Raw genomic sequence first — 15127 nt, forward strand, 5'->3', positions numbered from 1 at the left:
TTTCTTCCCCATCTGCTCTCTCATCTGTAGAAAATAGAGCCAAGGTGTATTTGGTGGGTAGTTTTCTGGACTGTCTGTGGTCTTTTCCCGGTCTCTGGTCTGTCTTCTGAGAAGCCGCGTCCTCCTGGGCTGTGCAACTGCAGCTGTCCTACCATATTGTTCCCTCATTCCCTCTCGAAATATGTCCAGAGATCAGACGGAGAAGGGATAGGAAACATTTTGCCTGCTCCAGATGTCACTCTAAGTTTCCTTGGCCAAGTCGAGTTCACCGACTGCGATAGTTATTATGTAGCTCACGTAGCTCGCCACAAAAAAGACATGGGCATGTGACACAGCTCCCTTGGGTTCTCTAATCAGCCCCCTCTAACTCGACGGCACCCGACAACCAGTCTTGAATTTGGGTACTGGCATGGTCAGTGTAGGGTCTCCTGCATCTGCCCCTTCTTTAGAGAGGGTTCTAACTGCTGCCAACTCTTCTAGACCATGCAAATAGCAGCTTCCGGCAATTCTCCGGACTCAGGAAGAATCGGACTTCGGATCTTCATCAAGACAGGAGGAAGCCTTCCTCTAGGAGAGGAATATTCAAACAGGAAGCTGGGAGATGATCTAGTGCGTGCCACCAGGAAGACACTAGAAATCAGTGACAGCATTGTATTGGAGATCCTGGACACTTTGCTGTTTATTCTCTTCTAATCTATTGGAGGACCTGCATGCTGAAGCACGAACTAAACCAGATCTAAGATTTCAGGTACCACGCAGACTGCAGTACCTCTTATCGTCGCCATAGCAAAGTTATGGTTATGACGAAATGGGAATCCCTGCCTAAGGTGGTTGCCCTCATAGCTCAAGGTGGTTGCCCTCATAGCTCACATCTTTAAGATCCACATCACTCTGATTTCACACAATGCCACCTCAGGGTATAGCGCACACAGGAAAATTGAGGAATCCCTTAAGTTGGAGTACACAGCGGCAGGTGCCTCCCCAAGATCCAGCTTCGCTTCAGTCAATAAGGCAGAGGAAAGGTGGAAGGAACAATTGGACTGGATTCTAACCAAAGCTGGTTTTCCTAAGGCTGTTGGAGAATATCCATGAGGCATCTATCTGGGGGAAGCTACCATTGGGAATGGACACAATGGAGCTACAATTTCTAACTAAAAAGGATTATTAAAGAGACATTTTCCAGGCCACATGGGGAAATATTTAAATTCCTCCTTCCAAAGCCCCTGGACACAAAGGTCCTAGGCGTCGCTCCTTTTTCTCACTATAGGAATGCGAGAAGTCAGCTCCTCATGGTGTCCAGCTCCCAAGCCCTCTGACAAGCAGTCAGCATGACAAGCAGAATTCCCACCCAGGTACACCTAAAACAGGGGGGGGGGGGGGGTCATCTGTTCCTCTTCTTGAACAGGTGGTTTGATTTCACCAAAGACACCTAAATGAGATACATCGTAACTCATGGATACATTATATAAATATATGAGTTCTTGAATGTTCAGGCCTTCTGGTTTTCTTTTAGCAAAAATGGTCTCTACCTTATGTGCACCCTCCTTACAGGGAATCACGCATGGACAGCCTCCACACATCCCACCCAATAGCTCCATGGGATCTCAACCTGTTACTACATTTCTTTAGAACCATTGAATTCAGTGTAGTTAAAGTTCTTTACCTGGAAAGTTCACCTTCCTTTCAGCCAAAGGTGATCTGTAAATTAAATCTGAAGCAGGAAATTGTGTTCCCTGCTTTAGACCAGAAGAAAGCTCTCTTCGGTCTCTGGACATTGTAAGGTAATTTGAGAATCCATGTCCATCGGAGGCAGGACTCACAGGACAGATGATCTGTTGGTCCTTTATTTTGTTCACAAGAGAGATTGCCTGGCTCCCAACTAGACCATTGCAAGGTGGATTACTTTGTAACTGAAAAAGTGAGGGCGCTCTCCACCAGATTAGCGAGAGCATCCTGGGCGGCACAGAACGGGGCCTCTGCTTAGCAGATGCAGCAATTGGCCATACCTTCACAGCATCTTACAGATTTAATACTTTTTGCCTCCAAGGGTGCCAGTTTTAGATGTAAATTACTCATCACCGCAACTTCTCAGCATACCCTCCCCCGAGGGACAGCTTTGTGTCTTCTCCATGGTGTTGCAATGTCCCCAATGGAGGACAAGACAAAATGGGATATTTGCACTTACTTTAAATCCTTTTCAATTGGGGGACACTGGGCCCTTCCCTTTAGGCTGTGTCTTTTCCGGTCACGCATGCGTAAAGCCGCCGGGGGAGGTAGTGAGGAGGCGGTGGAGGGATCCGCTCGGATCCCTCTTCGCATCCCCGGAACTCCTTCCCGTAGGAAGGAGTGGGGATCGAGAACAAGCGCCGTCTGAAGATGGCGCTTGTTCTCGGCAGCAATTCTCCAAACACTTTGCTGAGCACCAAAGGTTTTTTTTCGGATGAATGGCCCGGTAACTTAAATATGCGGAAACTAATCGCTTACGCATGGTTACCGGGCCATTTATCGTTTGATGAATAGGCCCCTAAATCAGTTACTGTTGTTGTTCTCGTTCAAGAACATTACTATTCTCCTCTCCCTCACGTTCTGTACTCCAGACCGGTCCTCAGGCAAAACTGTTTCCCAGCAGGCAATGGGGCGCAGAGGGAGGACAGCTTGAGCTTTGTGACAGTACAATTAAAGTGGCCAAGCTCTATGCTAGAGAGGGCTCTCAAAGGGTTTTTAACGTGTGATAGCAAATTGCGGGCGCATGAACAAATGCTATTTATGTCTACATGGATGGTTAAGACTATTTATTAGAAGTTATAATACTGCGATAGGTATAAAATGTGTACACATGTAAATAAAGCGCAAATGTATATTACATATAAAAAAAGACCATCATAAGTTAACCATAAATTTTTTATTATTTTTAAAACAGTCGATAGCAATAAGCCGTAATCTGTGTGTGCGCAAGACCGGTTCTGCGCATATGCAGAAAGGGGCCTGCGTGATCCTACGCCGGCCCCCATATGCCTCTGCCTGATTGACAAGCAGAGGCGTTTACGGGGCAGTGCGGAGGCAGGGATGGCCTGCGTTCCCGAAAAATTGGGCGGGTCCATAGATGCAGATTCCTGGCCTCGCCAGCCGGTCAGCCTACGTAAGACGAGGCTTACTCAGCTGGCCAGCGCCATCCACCATTGTGACCATCGATCCCAAGCTGTAACCTCGGTCGCAGCATTGGGATCGCAGATGCAGCAGGGGTGTCAGACACCTCCTGCTACAATTGCATTTTAGCAAGGACGGACTTGTACAGCTGCTTGTGTGCGGCTTTGCAATTCCATCCTCTGCTGAATCAGCCCCATCTGTTCTGTACTTAGTGATTATTACTCACCTGTGCTGATATCTGTAGGGATTTCCTCCTCCTTACACTGCTGATCACCCATCGCATACATCTCCTCTTCCTCCTCTATGTCTTCATCTTTAATATCAGTCTGGTCTTCACCCTAAATAGTACAAAAAGGTCTAATGAATTGATATTACACATAAGAATATCAGTGTACAAGAGCTTCTCTATAGATCAGTGTGGTGCAGTGCAGAGGGTCCCAAACTCCGCCATTACAGAGGATAGTCATTCTTGAATACAAGTGACTTAATATGTACCTCAGTCAATTTGATTTACCCATCTGGACTGAATCATGGATATCCTTAAAAACTGGACTGTAATGGCAAAGTTTGGGAACCTCTGGTGTAATGCATTTGATTGGATCATCACTCCCACCTACCTGATCCCCCTGTGGGACAATGTGATTCTCCTCTGTATCATCCTGGGAATAAAGAGGACGGGGACATCTCTCTGGGGTATTCCTGTTACTGGCCCCATCTGTAGGAGACACACAGTGACTGATTACACTGTATATATGTGATTATCAGATGATGTGTATATAGGGGGCTCCCATAGATAAGCTCTCCTCTTACCCAGTGATGTGAGGGGCTGGTCAGTCTCCATCATCATGTCCTTGTACACCTCTTTGTCAGGTCCCTAGTTTTATAATAGAAGTAAGAGGTAAGTGCAATGTAAGTGACACTCTGAGAATGCCTGTCTACTCCAGTCACCAAGTGGTGGATCTGGAGAGTGCGATTTATCATCCTCCAAGTCACATGACTCGTATCCCTGTCCGTCAATAATCTACAAGGACTAATTCCCCTACAGACTTCAACCTCTTCTGAAAGCATTTTGCAGTGTTATTTATGCACAAATTATTAAAAAAAAGTAAAGACTAGATATAATATAACCCCAAGGAATATGATTACAAGTTAGGCACAGAGGCCCTGATTCAGAGACGGACGCTCTGAAACTGGGCGTTTTTGGGGTTTTTTTTGTGCGGCATCCTGGCCGCTCGCATAGCTGTGGGTGACCACCCACAGCTATTGCAAGCGGCCAGGATGATGGTCGCGATGGTCAAGACCATCGGGCTTGCGACGAGACCCTTGTGGTAGGGTCTCGTGGCCGCAAGCCCCAGAGAGCTTCTGGCTCTAATAGAGCCGGAAGCTCTCTCACTGACATCACTGGTGATGTCAGTGGGGCCGCCCACAAACGGCAGGCGTTCGCTTGGGAACGCCTCAGTTTGTGAAGCCACCCCCTGGCCACGCCTACAAAACGGGGCGAGCTGTCGATCAACATCGACAGCCGCCCCTTTTGTAGTGAGCCACGGAGCGAGAGATTTTCACTCTTGCTCCGGGGCTTGCGCACGCGCAGTGTGGCCGCTGCGTGTGCGCAGAGCACACCATCGACCCGCTCGCAAGCGCTCAAGCGCTTGCGAGCGGGTCTGAATCAGGCCCAGTGTACACAATTTAAAAACAGTCCCCACAACCTTTCCTTATAGAAGTTTCCATTGATCACTACTGCATGGTTAGGCAACCTGTGGCACGCCAGCTGCTGTGGAACTACACATCCCAGCATGCCCTGCCACAGTTTTAGCATGCTCGAATAGTAAAACTGTGGTAGGGCAGGCTAGCCTGTGTAGTTCCACCAAAGCTGGAGGGACACAGGTTGCCTAACCGTGCAGTACTGTATATTTATTAAAGTATACATTAAAGTGTACAATCACTCCCCAATGTAAGACATGAGGAGGGGGGGGAGGGATACAGAGGGGGGAAAAGCTTAGTTCTAAACTCTGATGACAGGGTAAAATATGGCACGGTGTCGAAACCGGATAATTGAGTAAGACAGAATCTGTTTGCAATCTAGAAAACCTGAAAGACGCCATCTTGTGAATGGCAGCAAGACTCCATTTTAGAAAAAGAAAGATTACACAGCGCCATCTTGCCAAAAATACATAATACCAACACACAGCGCCATATTGCTAAAAAGTCGCAATTTAGCTATTCAGCACGCAAAGTTGCTAAAAAGTAACACGAACAGCTTTTTAATAATCTTCCCCAACACATACCGACAGTTTTCAGCGCACATAAAAATGACTTCCCAACATGATAAAATCTCACAGCACTATTTTGTAAAAAAAAAAAAAGATAGTCAGCCTTCCCTCAAACGCATGCAGACAGTGTTTAACACATAAACACTAACTTATTAGCATTTGGAATCCTATACAAAGCCCATCCTGGAGAAAATCCCTATACCATAACAATAATATGAGATATGGTAAGAACTTACCGTTGTTATCTCTATTTCTACGAAGTCCATAGGGTTCCACAGGATACCTTGAGGTATAGGTGTGACGTCAGTCGCAGGGCACCAAAGAGTTAAGCTTTCAGCCTCCCAGGATGCACTAGGTCCCCCTCCTATACCCCGCCCCCGGGCCAAGGCACCTCAGTTAGTTACCAAGCAATAGGTCGGAGGAGGAGAAGGAAGAGAGAGAACAAAGACCTGGACACATACAAGAATCACATTCTCACCAGAGGGAGACGGAAAACCGGTGACCAGAGCAAAGCCCATCTGCAGCACAGGTGCGACAGGGCGGGAGTCCTGTGGAACCCTATGGACTTCGTAGAAATAGAGATAACAAGGGTAAGTTCTTACCATATCTCATATTTTCTACTTCAGGGTCCATAGGGTATCCACAGGATACCTTGGGGATGTCCCAAAGCAGTATCCTTTAAGGGTGGGGACGCTCCTGTGCAGAAAGGAGAATCCGCCGCCCGAAGGAAGCATCCTGAGAGGCGAAGGTGTCAAACCTGTAATACCTCACGAAGGTATGGACAGAAGACCACGTAGCAGCCTTGCAGATCTGAACTGCCCACGAAGGACCCACAGACCTAGTGGAATGAGCCTTCAGAGAAGGAGGGACCGGTAGGCCTTCATGAAGATAAGCTTCAGAAATAGCCATACGGATCCAGGCTGCCAAAGTTTGCTTTGAAGCAGGCCAACCCTTTTTACGGAAGCCATAGAGGACAGACAAAGCGTCCGACTTCCTAAACGAAGAAGTGCGGTCAACATAAGTCCTTAAGGCCCGCACAACATCCAAAGAGGCCTCACCCACGGAAAGACCCGGTGAGTTAAAGGCCGGAACAACTATTTCCTCGTTAACATGAAACTGGGAAACAACTTTGGGAAGAAACTCGGGCCGAGTGCGGAGCACTGCCCTGTTCCCATGAAAAACCAAGAAAGGGGGTCTACAAGAAAGAGCCCCTAACTCAGAAACACGTCTGGCCGAAGCAATGGCCAGAAGGATAACAGTCTTAGCTGTTAGCCATTTAAGATCCACTGAGCCCAGTGGTTCAAACGGCGGTCCTTGGAGAGCCCTCAGGACCACAGCCAAATCCCAAGGCGCCACAGGTGGAACAAAGGGCGGCTGAATACGGAGAACACCTTGCATAATGGTGCGCACATCCGGGATTGTAGCAATCCTACGGTGAAACCAGACAGATAGGGCCGAAACCTGTACCTTCAAAGAAGCAAGGCGAAGCCCATGATCTAGTCCCGCTTGCAGGAAGGCGAGAATCCGAGACAGACGAAACTCCCGCGGAGCATAACCTCTCGGTCGACACCACTGGAAGAACGTATGCCACACGCGATGGTATATCCTCGCGGAAGACGGTTTCCGAGCTCGTAACATGGTACGCACAACAGAGCTGGAAAACCCCCGGGACCTCAGCATGGCCGTCTCAACAGCCACGCCGTCAAAGACAGCCGAGTCAGGTCCGGGTGAAGGCAAGGACCCTGAGACAGAAGGTCCGGTCGTAGCGGCAACCGCAGAGGACTGTCCACGGACAGACCCTGAAGGTCTGAGAACCAGTGCCGTCTGGGCCACGCGGGAGCTATCAACAGGAGCGTCCCTCCTTCCTGTTTGAATTTCCGGATTACCCGTGGAAGAAGGGAGACCGGAGGGAACAGGTATGCGAACCGGAACGTCCACCGGACGGACAGAGCATCCACCAGAGACGCCCCTTCGTCTCTTGTGCGAGACCCGTACACCGGCAACTTGTTGTTGTGCCGGGACGCCATGAGGTCGATTTCTGGAAGACCCCACCTGTCCACCAGTAGTTGAAAAACGTCCGGGTGCAGGGACCATTCCCCTGGATGAACGTCCTGGCGACTTAGAAAGTCCGCCTCCCAATTTAGCACTCCCGGGATGAAGACCGCTGATATGGCCGGAAGATTGCGCTCCGCCCAAACCAGGATCCGAGAGACCTCTACGAGAGCCGCCCAACTGCGAGTTCCTCCTTGCCTGTTTATGTAGGCCACGGTGGTAGCGTTGTCCGACTGGACCTGCACCGGGTGACCCTGGAGAAACTGCTGTGCCTGCAGGAGAGCATTGAAGACCGCACGGAGTTCCAAGATATTTATTGGAAGCTCCGCTTCTGTCGGCGTCCACCTGCCCTGGAACAAGTGTGGACCCGAAACTGCTCCCCAGCCCCGAAGACTGGCGTCCGTTGTCAACAGGACCCAATTTGGAACCCAGAACGGACGTCCCTTGTTGAGGTGGGTCGTCTTTAACCACCACGCAAGGGACAGGCGAACCTCCGGGGTGAGCACAATCGTCTGGAACTTCAGAGACTGAGGCAGCCCGTTCCACTTGGACAGGATCAGGTGCTGCAGAGGTCTGGAGTGAAACTGGGCGTATTCCACCATGTCGAACACCGACACCATGGAGCCCAGTAACCTCATCGCCGAGTGTAAGGACACCCGGCGGCTGTGCAGACAACTGCGCACCCTTGACTGTAAAGCAGAGATCTTGTCCTCCGTCACGAAGATCCTTTGCTGTCCCGAGCCCAATAAGGCTCCAAGATGCAGAATCCTCCGAGACGGGATTAGAGTGGACTTCTGCCAGTTGATTAGCCAGCCGTGCCGTTGCAGCAGTGCAATGGTCAGGTCCAAGTGGTGTAACAGGAGCTCTGGAGATCCTGCCACCAATAACAGGTCGTCCAAGTACGGCAACATGCGGACTCCTTGCAGCCGCAGAGAAGCCGCCATGACCGCCATCACCTTGGTGAAAACACGTGGTGCTGTCGCCAGGCCAAAAGGTAACGCCCGAAACTGGATGGGTCGCTGCGGATTGCAAACCGAAGGAACTCTTGACGGCGCAAAAGAATAGGGACATGCAGGTAAGCGTCCTGTATGTCCAATGACACCATGTAGTCCCCAGGTTCCAGCGCCAGAATGATGGACCGTAGGGTCTCCATCCGAAACTTCGGGACCCGCAAAGACTTGTTGAGTGCTTTGAGGTTGAGAATCGGACGATATGACCCATTGGGTTTCTGTACCAAAAATAGATTTGAATAGAAACCCTGGCCCCTCTGGGAGAATGGAACAGGCACTATAACTCCAGCCTGGAGCATAGTGTGCAATACCTTCCGCAGCTCCGTAGCCTTGTTCCGGTCTGATGGTAGACCCGTGGTGAAGAATCGAGCCGGGGGTCTGTGCCGGAAGGAGAGGGCGTACCTGTGGGAGACCACCTCCAGAACCCAAGTGTCTGTCGTAGTGAACGACCAACACCGGGAGAACTGCAGCAGGCGGCCTCCCACCCTGGGATCCCCCAAAGGGAGACCCGGACCGTCAGGCCGCAGGCTTGTCATCTGGCTTGGGGGCCGGACGTCTGGTACTCCATGCCTGTTTCCGGGGCTTGACCGATTTCTTAGGGCCAGCCTGTCGAGGAAACGACTGTGGTTTGGGCCTGCCCTGGGCCCTAGATGACCGAAAGGACGATGGTCCAGAACCAGAAGGAGCAGCGGCCGACGGGAGACAAGCAGATTTGGCTGCCGCCAGCGTGGCCACAATCTTATCCAGATCCGGACCGAAGAGAACTTCTCCGGTAAACGGCAACGCTTCCAGACCTTTCTTGGAATCTGTGTCCGCCTTCCAGGATCGCAGCCACAAGGTGCGACGAGCAGCTACCGCTGCTGAAGAAATTCTAGACACCAGAGTACTAATGTCTAGAGCCGCCTCGTTGATGTAGGTGGCCGAATCACGGAGATTGCCAATCAACTCCGCCTGTTCGGCCGGACAGTCGGATTCAAAAGAAGCCTCTAATGAATCCGCCCAGCGCTCCATCGCTCTGGCAACCCAGCAAATGGCCATAGCCGGCCGTGCTCCCCCCCTGCAAGGGAATAAGCGGACTTCAGGCAGATTTCTACCTTGCGGTCCGTAGCATCCTTAAGGGAGGACATGGATGGCATCGGCAATGTGGCACTACGGACAAGACGGGTCACGTGAGAATCCACCTGTGGAGGGGATTCCCACTTAGCAAAATAATTATCCGCGAACGGATAAGCCACCGCCAGGCGTCTCTGCGGCTGGTATCTTTTGCCAGGTTGTTTCCACGCCTCCTCTAAATGGTCCACCAACTGACCCGAAAGAGGAAAGACTGTGGCATCGCCCTTCACATCTTTGAAAAAGGCATACTTAGATTTAGCCGCTGGGGGAACTTCGTCCTCAATCACCAAGGCTGTGCGGACCGCCCGAATAAGTCCAGGAATATATACTTTGGACTTAGCATCAGCGTCCTTAGTATGGAGAGGTTCCTGATCGTAAGGATCCAGAATCTCCCCATCATCAGACGTCCCTTCGTCATCCTCATAAGGAGCGGACAGAGACGCCACCGGCCTTTTATGAGGCCGCATCACAGACTCCCCTTGCAACACATCCGACAAGTGCTGTACAGAACTCATCAGGGAGTTAACCCACGCTGGCTCCTGAGAACCCGGGAGCGGGGAAATAGGGAGACTGTGGGGTACCACCAATTGTCGTGGGAACCCCTGCATGGGTGATGACACCACAGACTGCTGGGACAAACCCATCGGAGTAAACGCGGGCTGCGGAGCTAACTGGCCCACTAAAGCTGTTAACGCCTGAGCGAAACAAGCCCAGGGCGGCTCCTGTACTGGTGCTGTAACCGTAATAGGCCGCGCCATGGACAAACACTGCCGGCAAAGGCCCTCCGCGCTACCCTCCCCCTCCGCTAACGGTACTTTGCACGTGGTACACTGTAGCCGGAGGGGAAAATCACTTTCAGACATGATGGCACCACGTATGTGACCTCTCTCACCAATTAAGTATTAAATAGGCGAGAGACCACCCTGCAGCACCGCACTGCAAGGGCTTTAGCAGAAAGAACAGGGACAGTAATAAAGCTGACAGTTTTGAGAAGATAAAGTTACAGGCAGCAGCGCTAGCACAGTCACATACAATGCAGAGAAATAACAATTCCTGCACTAACAGCGCTGATCACTCAACTACACAGACACAGGGCCTGGTAGGACACAGCGCTGCATACACAGACCTGAGCCACAGCGGAGGAGAGGTATGCGGGGAGACCCAGACCACGATGCTTCCTTCCAGACTTCCAGCAGCGTTCACCATGCGTTGCAGAGAAGATGGCCGCTGAGGAGCAGAGAGAAGCTGGCCTGGGGGAGGAGCGCTGACACAGGACCAGTCAGCACAGTGCAGAGAGGGCTGTGTGCAGCGGGGGAGGCGCCGGCTGTGAGACAGGGAAGGCGCGCTCCCCTGGCAGGCATTTAACCCCTGGGACACCACAGCGCTACCGCTCTGCTGCGGTCCGCTGTCCCAGAGGGTAGTGGAAAGCGCAGGTTCAGTACCTGGCTCCACGCTGCAGCCAGTCCCCAGGGAGCCCCCTGCCTGGGGACTTAGGACCATGTGACCAGCGGGGACCCACCTGCTTACCTTTGTCCCCCTTGGATCCGGCCATGGTCCGGAACATCTGGGGTCACCGCTAGCTGTGACCCCAGATGCTCACCAGCATCCCCGGATCGGTACCGGCGTTCTGGTACCGGCGGGGGTGTAGGGAAGACAGCATGGACATCAGGACTGACTGTCCATGCTGTACATCCAGATGTGCAGCCACAGCTGCACTGAAGAAAGCTTCAGGGGCTCTTCTAGCCCCCACTCCGACAGGTGCACCCGACGCCGGCCGGGCACCAAACTAAACTGAGGTGCCTTGGCCCGGGGGCGGGGTATAGGAGGGGGACCTAGTGCATCCTGGGAGGCTGAAAGCTTAACTCTTTGGTGCCCTGCGACTGACGTCACACCTATACCCCAAGGTATCCTGTGGATACCCTATGGACCCTGAAGTAGAAACACAATATATTGTGGTGCTATGACCATTTTTACATAAGAATATATGAGCTGTGGCAATTGTAATGTAGCCTAGCTATGAAGCTACACAATTGAGCCCATCCCCACAACCAAAACAGGCAGAATAAAGAGCGAGGCTCCGACAGCACAGCTGGAAGCCTCCTCCCTGTATGAGAACTAAATTCACTGTATAAACACAGTTATATATATATATATGTGTGTGTGTACATGTGGCCCATCATGCGTGGACTTATGTGTATAATATCACACACAGACTTATATTTGAAAAGTAGCAAAATTCCCTGCAACTCATACACACAATGTTAAACAGAGCACAGTCAGCTTTTTAGTGATCCTTCCCAAAATCATACTGACATGGCCACACACACACATAGATGCCCTTCCAGCTTAGTGCTGCTCGCTGAGTGCCCCACCGACCCTCAGACGCACAACGCAATTCAGTGCTGTTTCTCCCCGCATACATACATTTAAAAGCAATGGTCCCGTAACGCAAAAAGGATAATTATTACTTGGTTTAAACGCAATGTCAGTATATAAAGAAATGAATGTTTTCTGTAACTATGGCTTAGTAAATGACAATTGGACCGTGTTTGGTGCCGTACTGATCTACTTTGTTCCCACAGCGTTCCGGTGGCATCGGTGAGAAGATCAGAACATGCGGCTATGAAATATGAATGTTAGAGAGAATAACTTCTTGAAATGTTGTATGCCATAGTTTAGACTAGATTTATTATGCAGCGGGAAGGTGAACACAATCAGGCTGTTAGAGGCTGGGTTGTGTCTTTGCACTGACCTATGAATTGTACCGTAACGGAAGAAGCAAGAAGAGGAACCAATGAGAACCTGCCAATGTATTCTATTGAATTGCTTATCCCAGTACGGGTATATATGTGAGTGCTCTGAAACAAGATGCCAGTCTGCAGTGTTCCTGTTATGCTGTTCGACGGAGGTCTCATTATTGATGCCGGTATCTGGTCCCAGAGCGCACGCGTATGTATTGACTGTACCTTATGACCTAATATTTGTACAATTTATTTTGCGCTCATTGTTAGATCATAGCGTGATAACATCTGCACTTTTACCTGAATAATAATCTTTAGCGCGTTGGACCGCTATTCAACTGTCTTAGAGTTTTATTAATGGTATAATTAAACACAGCGCTAATTAGCGACATCTTGTGGTTTTAGAAGGTATAGGCAGGTTTTGTCTTAGAGGTTCTAGGCAGGTGAATCTTAGAGGTTTATAGGCAGGAATGTACTAAAGGTTTATTTACGATTCAACAACGGTACTAGGTAAAATGCATATAAAGGTACCAGTAAATGAATACCTTAGACACTGCTCTAATTTTTATTGTTTCCTCTTTGTAAAAACTGAAAAAGAAACTGAACTGACTGAAATTTTAATCCTAAAATCCAAAAATTGCGCCCACACACTTCAGAGAACAGAAGACCTACATAAATATAAACAATGTGAATAAGCCTCATCGCCATGTTCCTGGTCTTCCCTCAAAAGCACAGACGCACAGGGACTGCAGTAATGGGCAATAGTCTAGCAGCCAATCAGAATGAATCAGCTGCACTCTGATTGGCTGCCAGACTGTCAGTTTACTGTGGAGCTAAAGGTGCCCATCCATTAGAAGACATGAAAACAACTTCACGATTACGACATTGTAATGGTGCAGTCATTTGTCAGTCTGTGATGAGCCTGCACTGAAGGAGCAGTCGTTCAGTGCAGGCTCATCAATCATCTGCAAACATGCTCAACCTGACATTATCGTCGTCCAGCATGTTTGCCCGATGATAGATGTCTAAACAACCAGCAGGAGCGCGTATCGCTGGTCGTTTTAGACATGTTTGCAAATGATTTATGAACGATTGCACGATAACGATATCGTTATCGTTCAATTGCTCAAATAAATCATCTAGTGGATGAGCACCTTTATTCTTGTGTGTCAGTACTGCCTAGGAGCCACTTTGTCCTCTACAGGACATGTAATTGTAGCCGATAATAATGCAGAGAGCAGGTCTGGGACCATGGGAGGCGTAATGATGTGCTGCAGGGGTGGAGACCCTCAAAATAAACGCTCCAATGATTTTTTACACTTCCAAAAAATTTGACTACAATGGGATATAAAAAAAAAATAAAAATATATATATATATTTATTTATTTATCTATAATAAAGTCCTTGCATTTGCTATGAGCTGCGTACAAAATGTATTACCTTTTATAGCAGGGTCCTGTGAACGGCAAGACGAGGCTGAATTTCAGTAGCGTGTGCAGGTCTGACATTTATTCGGTGCATGCATACTGCGATTACAACTTGGGGCCGTATTCAATTAGTTTCGCCTGCCGGACTTTTCGCCGCCTTCGCCTGTTTTGGAGGCGTGCGTGCTCCCGTATTCAATTCCAAGGCAGGCGAAAACCGGACGGGGTGAATGTGAAGCAGGCGAAAAGTGCAGGATGAATTGGGGGAATCACGGTGTTCCCCAGAAAAAGATGGTCTGACTTCGGAAATCATTATGGTAGTTTAGTATTAACACCTTTTGGACTAGTTAGGGTACTTCAGTAATGGTAATTGCTTGCTATTAGTGTCTAGGTAAAAGTGGTGAAGAATGGCATAATTAAGTGTTTTTGGAGAAAATAAGTAGTCCCATCAAATTTGGGGTGGTTGAAAATGGGTGCTAGCATATTTTTATGTTGGTAAAGTGATGTTTAAGAAAAAGTTAAATTCCTCCATCATACAAGCACCTGCAATCCCAAAAACAATTGCCCCCTCTTAGAGCACCCCCAGAAGCTTATTTTGCTAGTTTTTCAAGTTGTTCCCCCACTTTTGCCATGTTCGCCCCAAATCCTGTGTTCCGGGATTATTATTATTCTTTTTTTTTTTGGGGGGGGGGGGTTTCTGGGGGGGGGTGAATTGTCTTTTGGGGGGATGGGGGGGGTGTACCAAGGGTTCTGGGTGTATTCCCAACATCCGCAACCCAAAATATAGAATTTGAACTTTTTTTCCATCTGCTATCCTGTGGAGAAAAGGATCGCCTATTTCAGTGCCTTGACTTTTCGCATAGGCGAAAACGGAATGGAACTGAATACGGAGTAAAAAAAACCCGTAAAATTATCGCAAAACAAAACCATGCGAAAACGGCTGTTCGCTCCTAATTGAATACAGCCCTTGGTTGTAATATTGGTTTAACCCGCAAAATGGCTTCTTCAACTGTGGGCAGGTGACAGGTGCTCAGTGGCCGGGTCTTGGCACTTTTGTTGATTTAAAACCATTATTGCACAAAACATATAGTCAAACTAAAAAAAGGGGGCAACTGGGAAGACCCCACAACGCTAGTAAATACGAACACCTCAGAGAAGCTGCCATCACCTTCGTCATGGCTCCCAGCACATCATAGGTCAAGTGGGGCTTCAGGGCTTATGGAACATATATGTGGAGGAACTGCCAGGGAGGCGACCACGAAATCATCCAACTATGACCATGTTATATGACAAAAATAAAATCTGTAAAACTTTTAACCAGTAGACGCACTAATGGATAACAATGTCCATGGCCTATGTGATACACTCGC

General features: G+C 49.3%; 1 protein-coding gene across 1 annotated transcript in view; it reads right to left on the minus strand.

Annotated features, from left to right (window-relative positions):
• LOC148500771 (uncharacterized) overlaps positions 1-15127 on the minus strand; it is a 97344-nt gene that overhangs the window by 81831 nt on the left and 386 nt on the right. The window contains exons 2-4 of the mRNA XM_088451386.1: positions 3958-4021; positions 3765-3862; positions 3374-3485 (exon numbers count right to left, since the gene is read on the minus strand). Coding sequence (XP_088307512.1) covers positions 3374-3485; positions 3765-3862; positions 3958-3994 — 247 coding nt within the window. The 5' untranslated portion in view covers positions 3995-4021. The remainder of the gene's footprint in view (positions 1-3373; positions 3486-3764; positions 3863-3957; positions 4022-15127) is intronic.

The sequence above is a fragment of the Taudactylus pleione genome, unplaced genomic scaffold, assembly GCF_031769625.1.
Source record: "Taudactylus pleione unplaced genomic scaffold, aTauple2 ptg000547l, whole genome shotgun sequence".
NCBI lineage: Eukaryota > Metazoa > Chordata > Amphibia > Anura > Myobatrachidae > Taudactylus > Taudactylus pleione.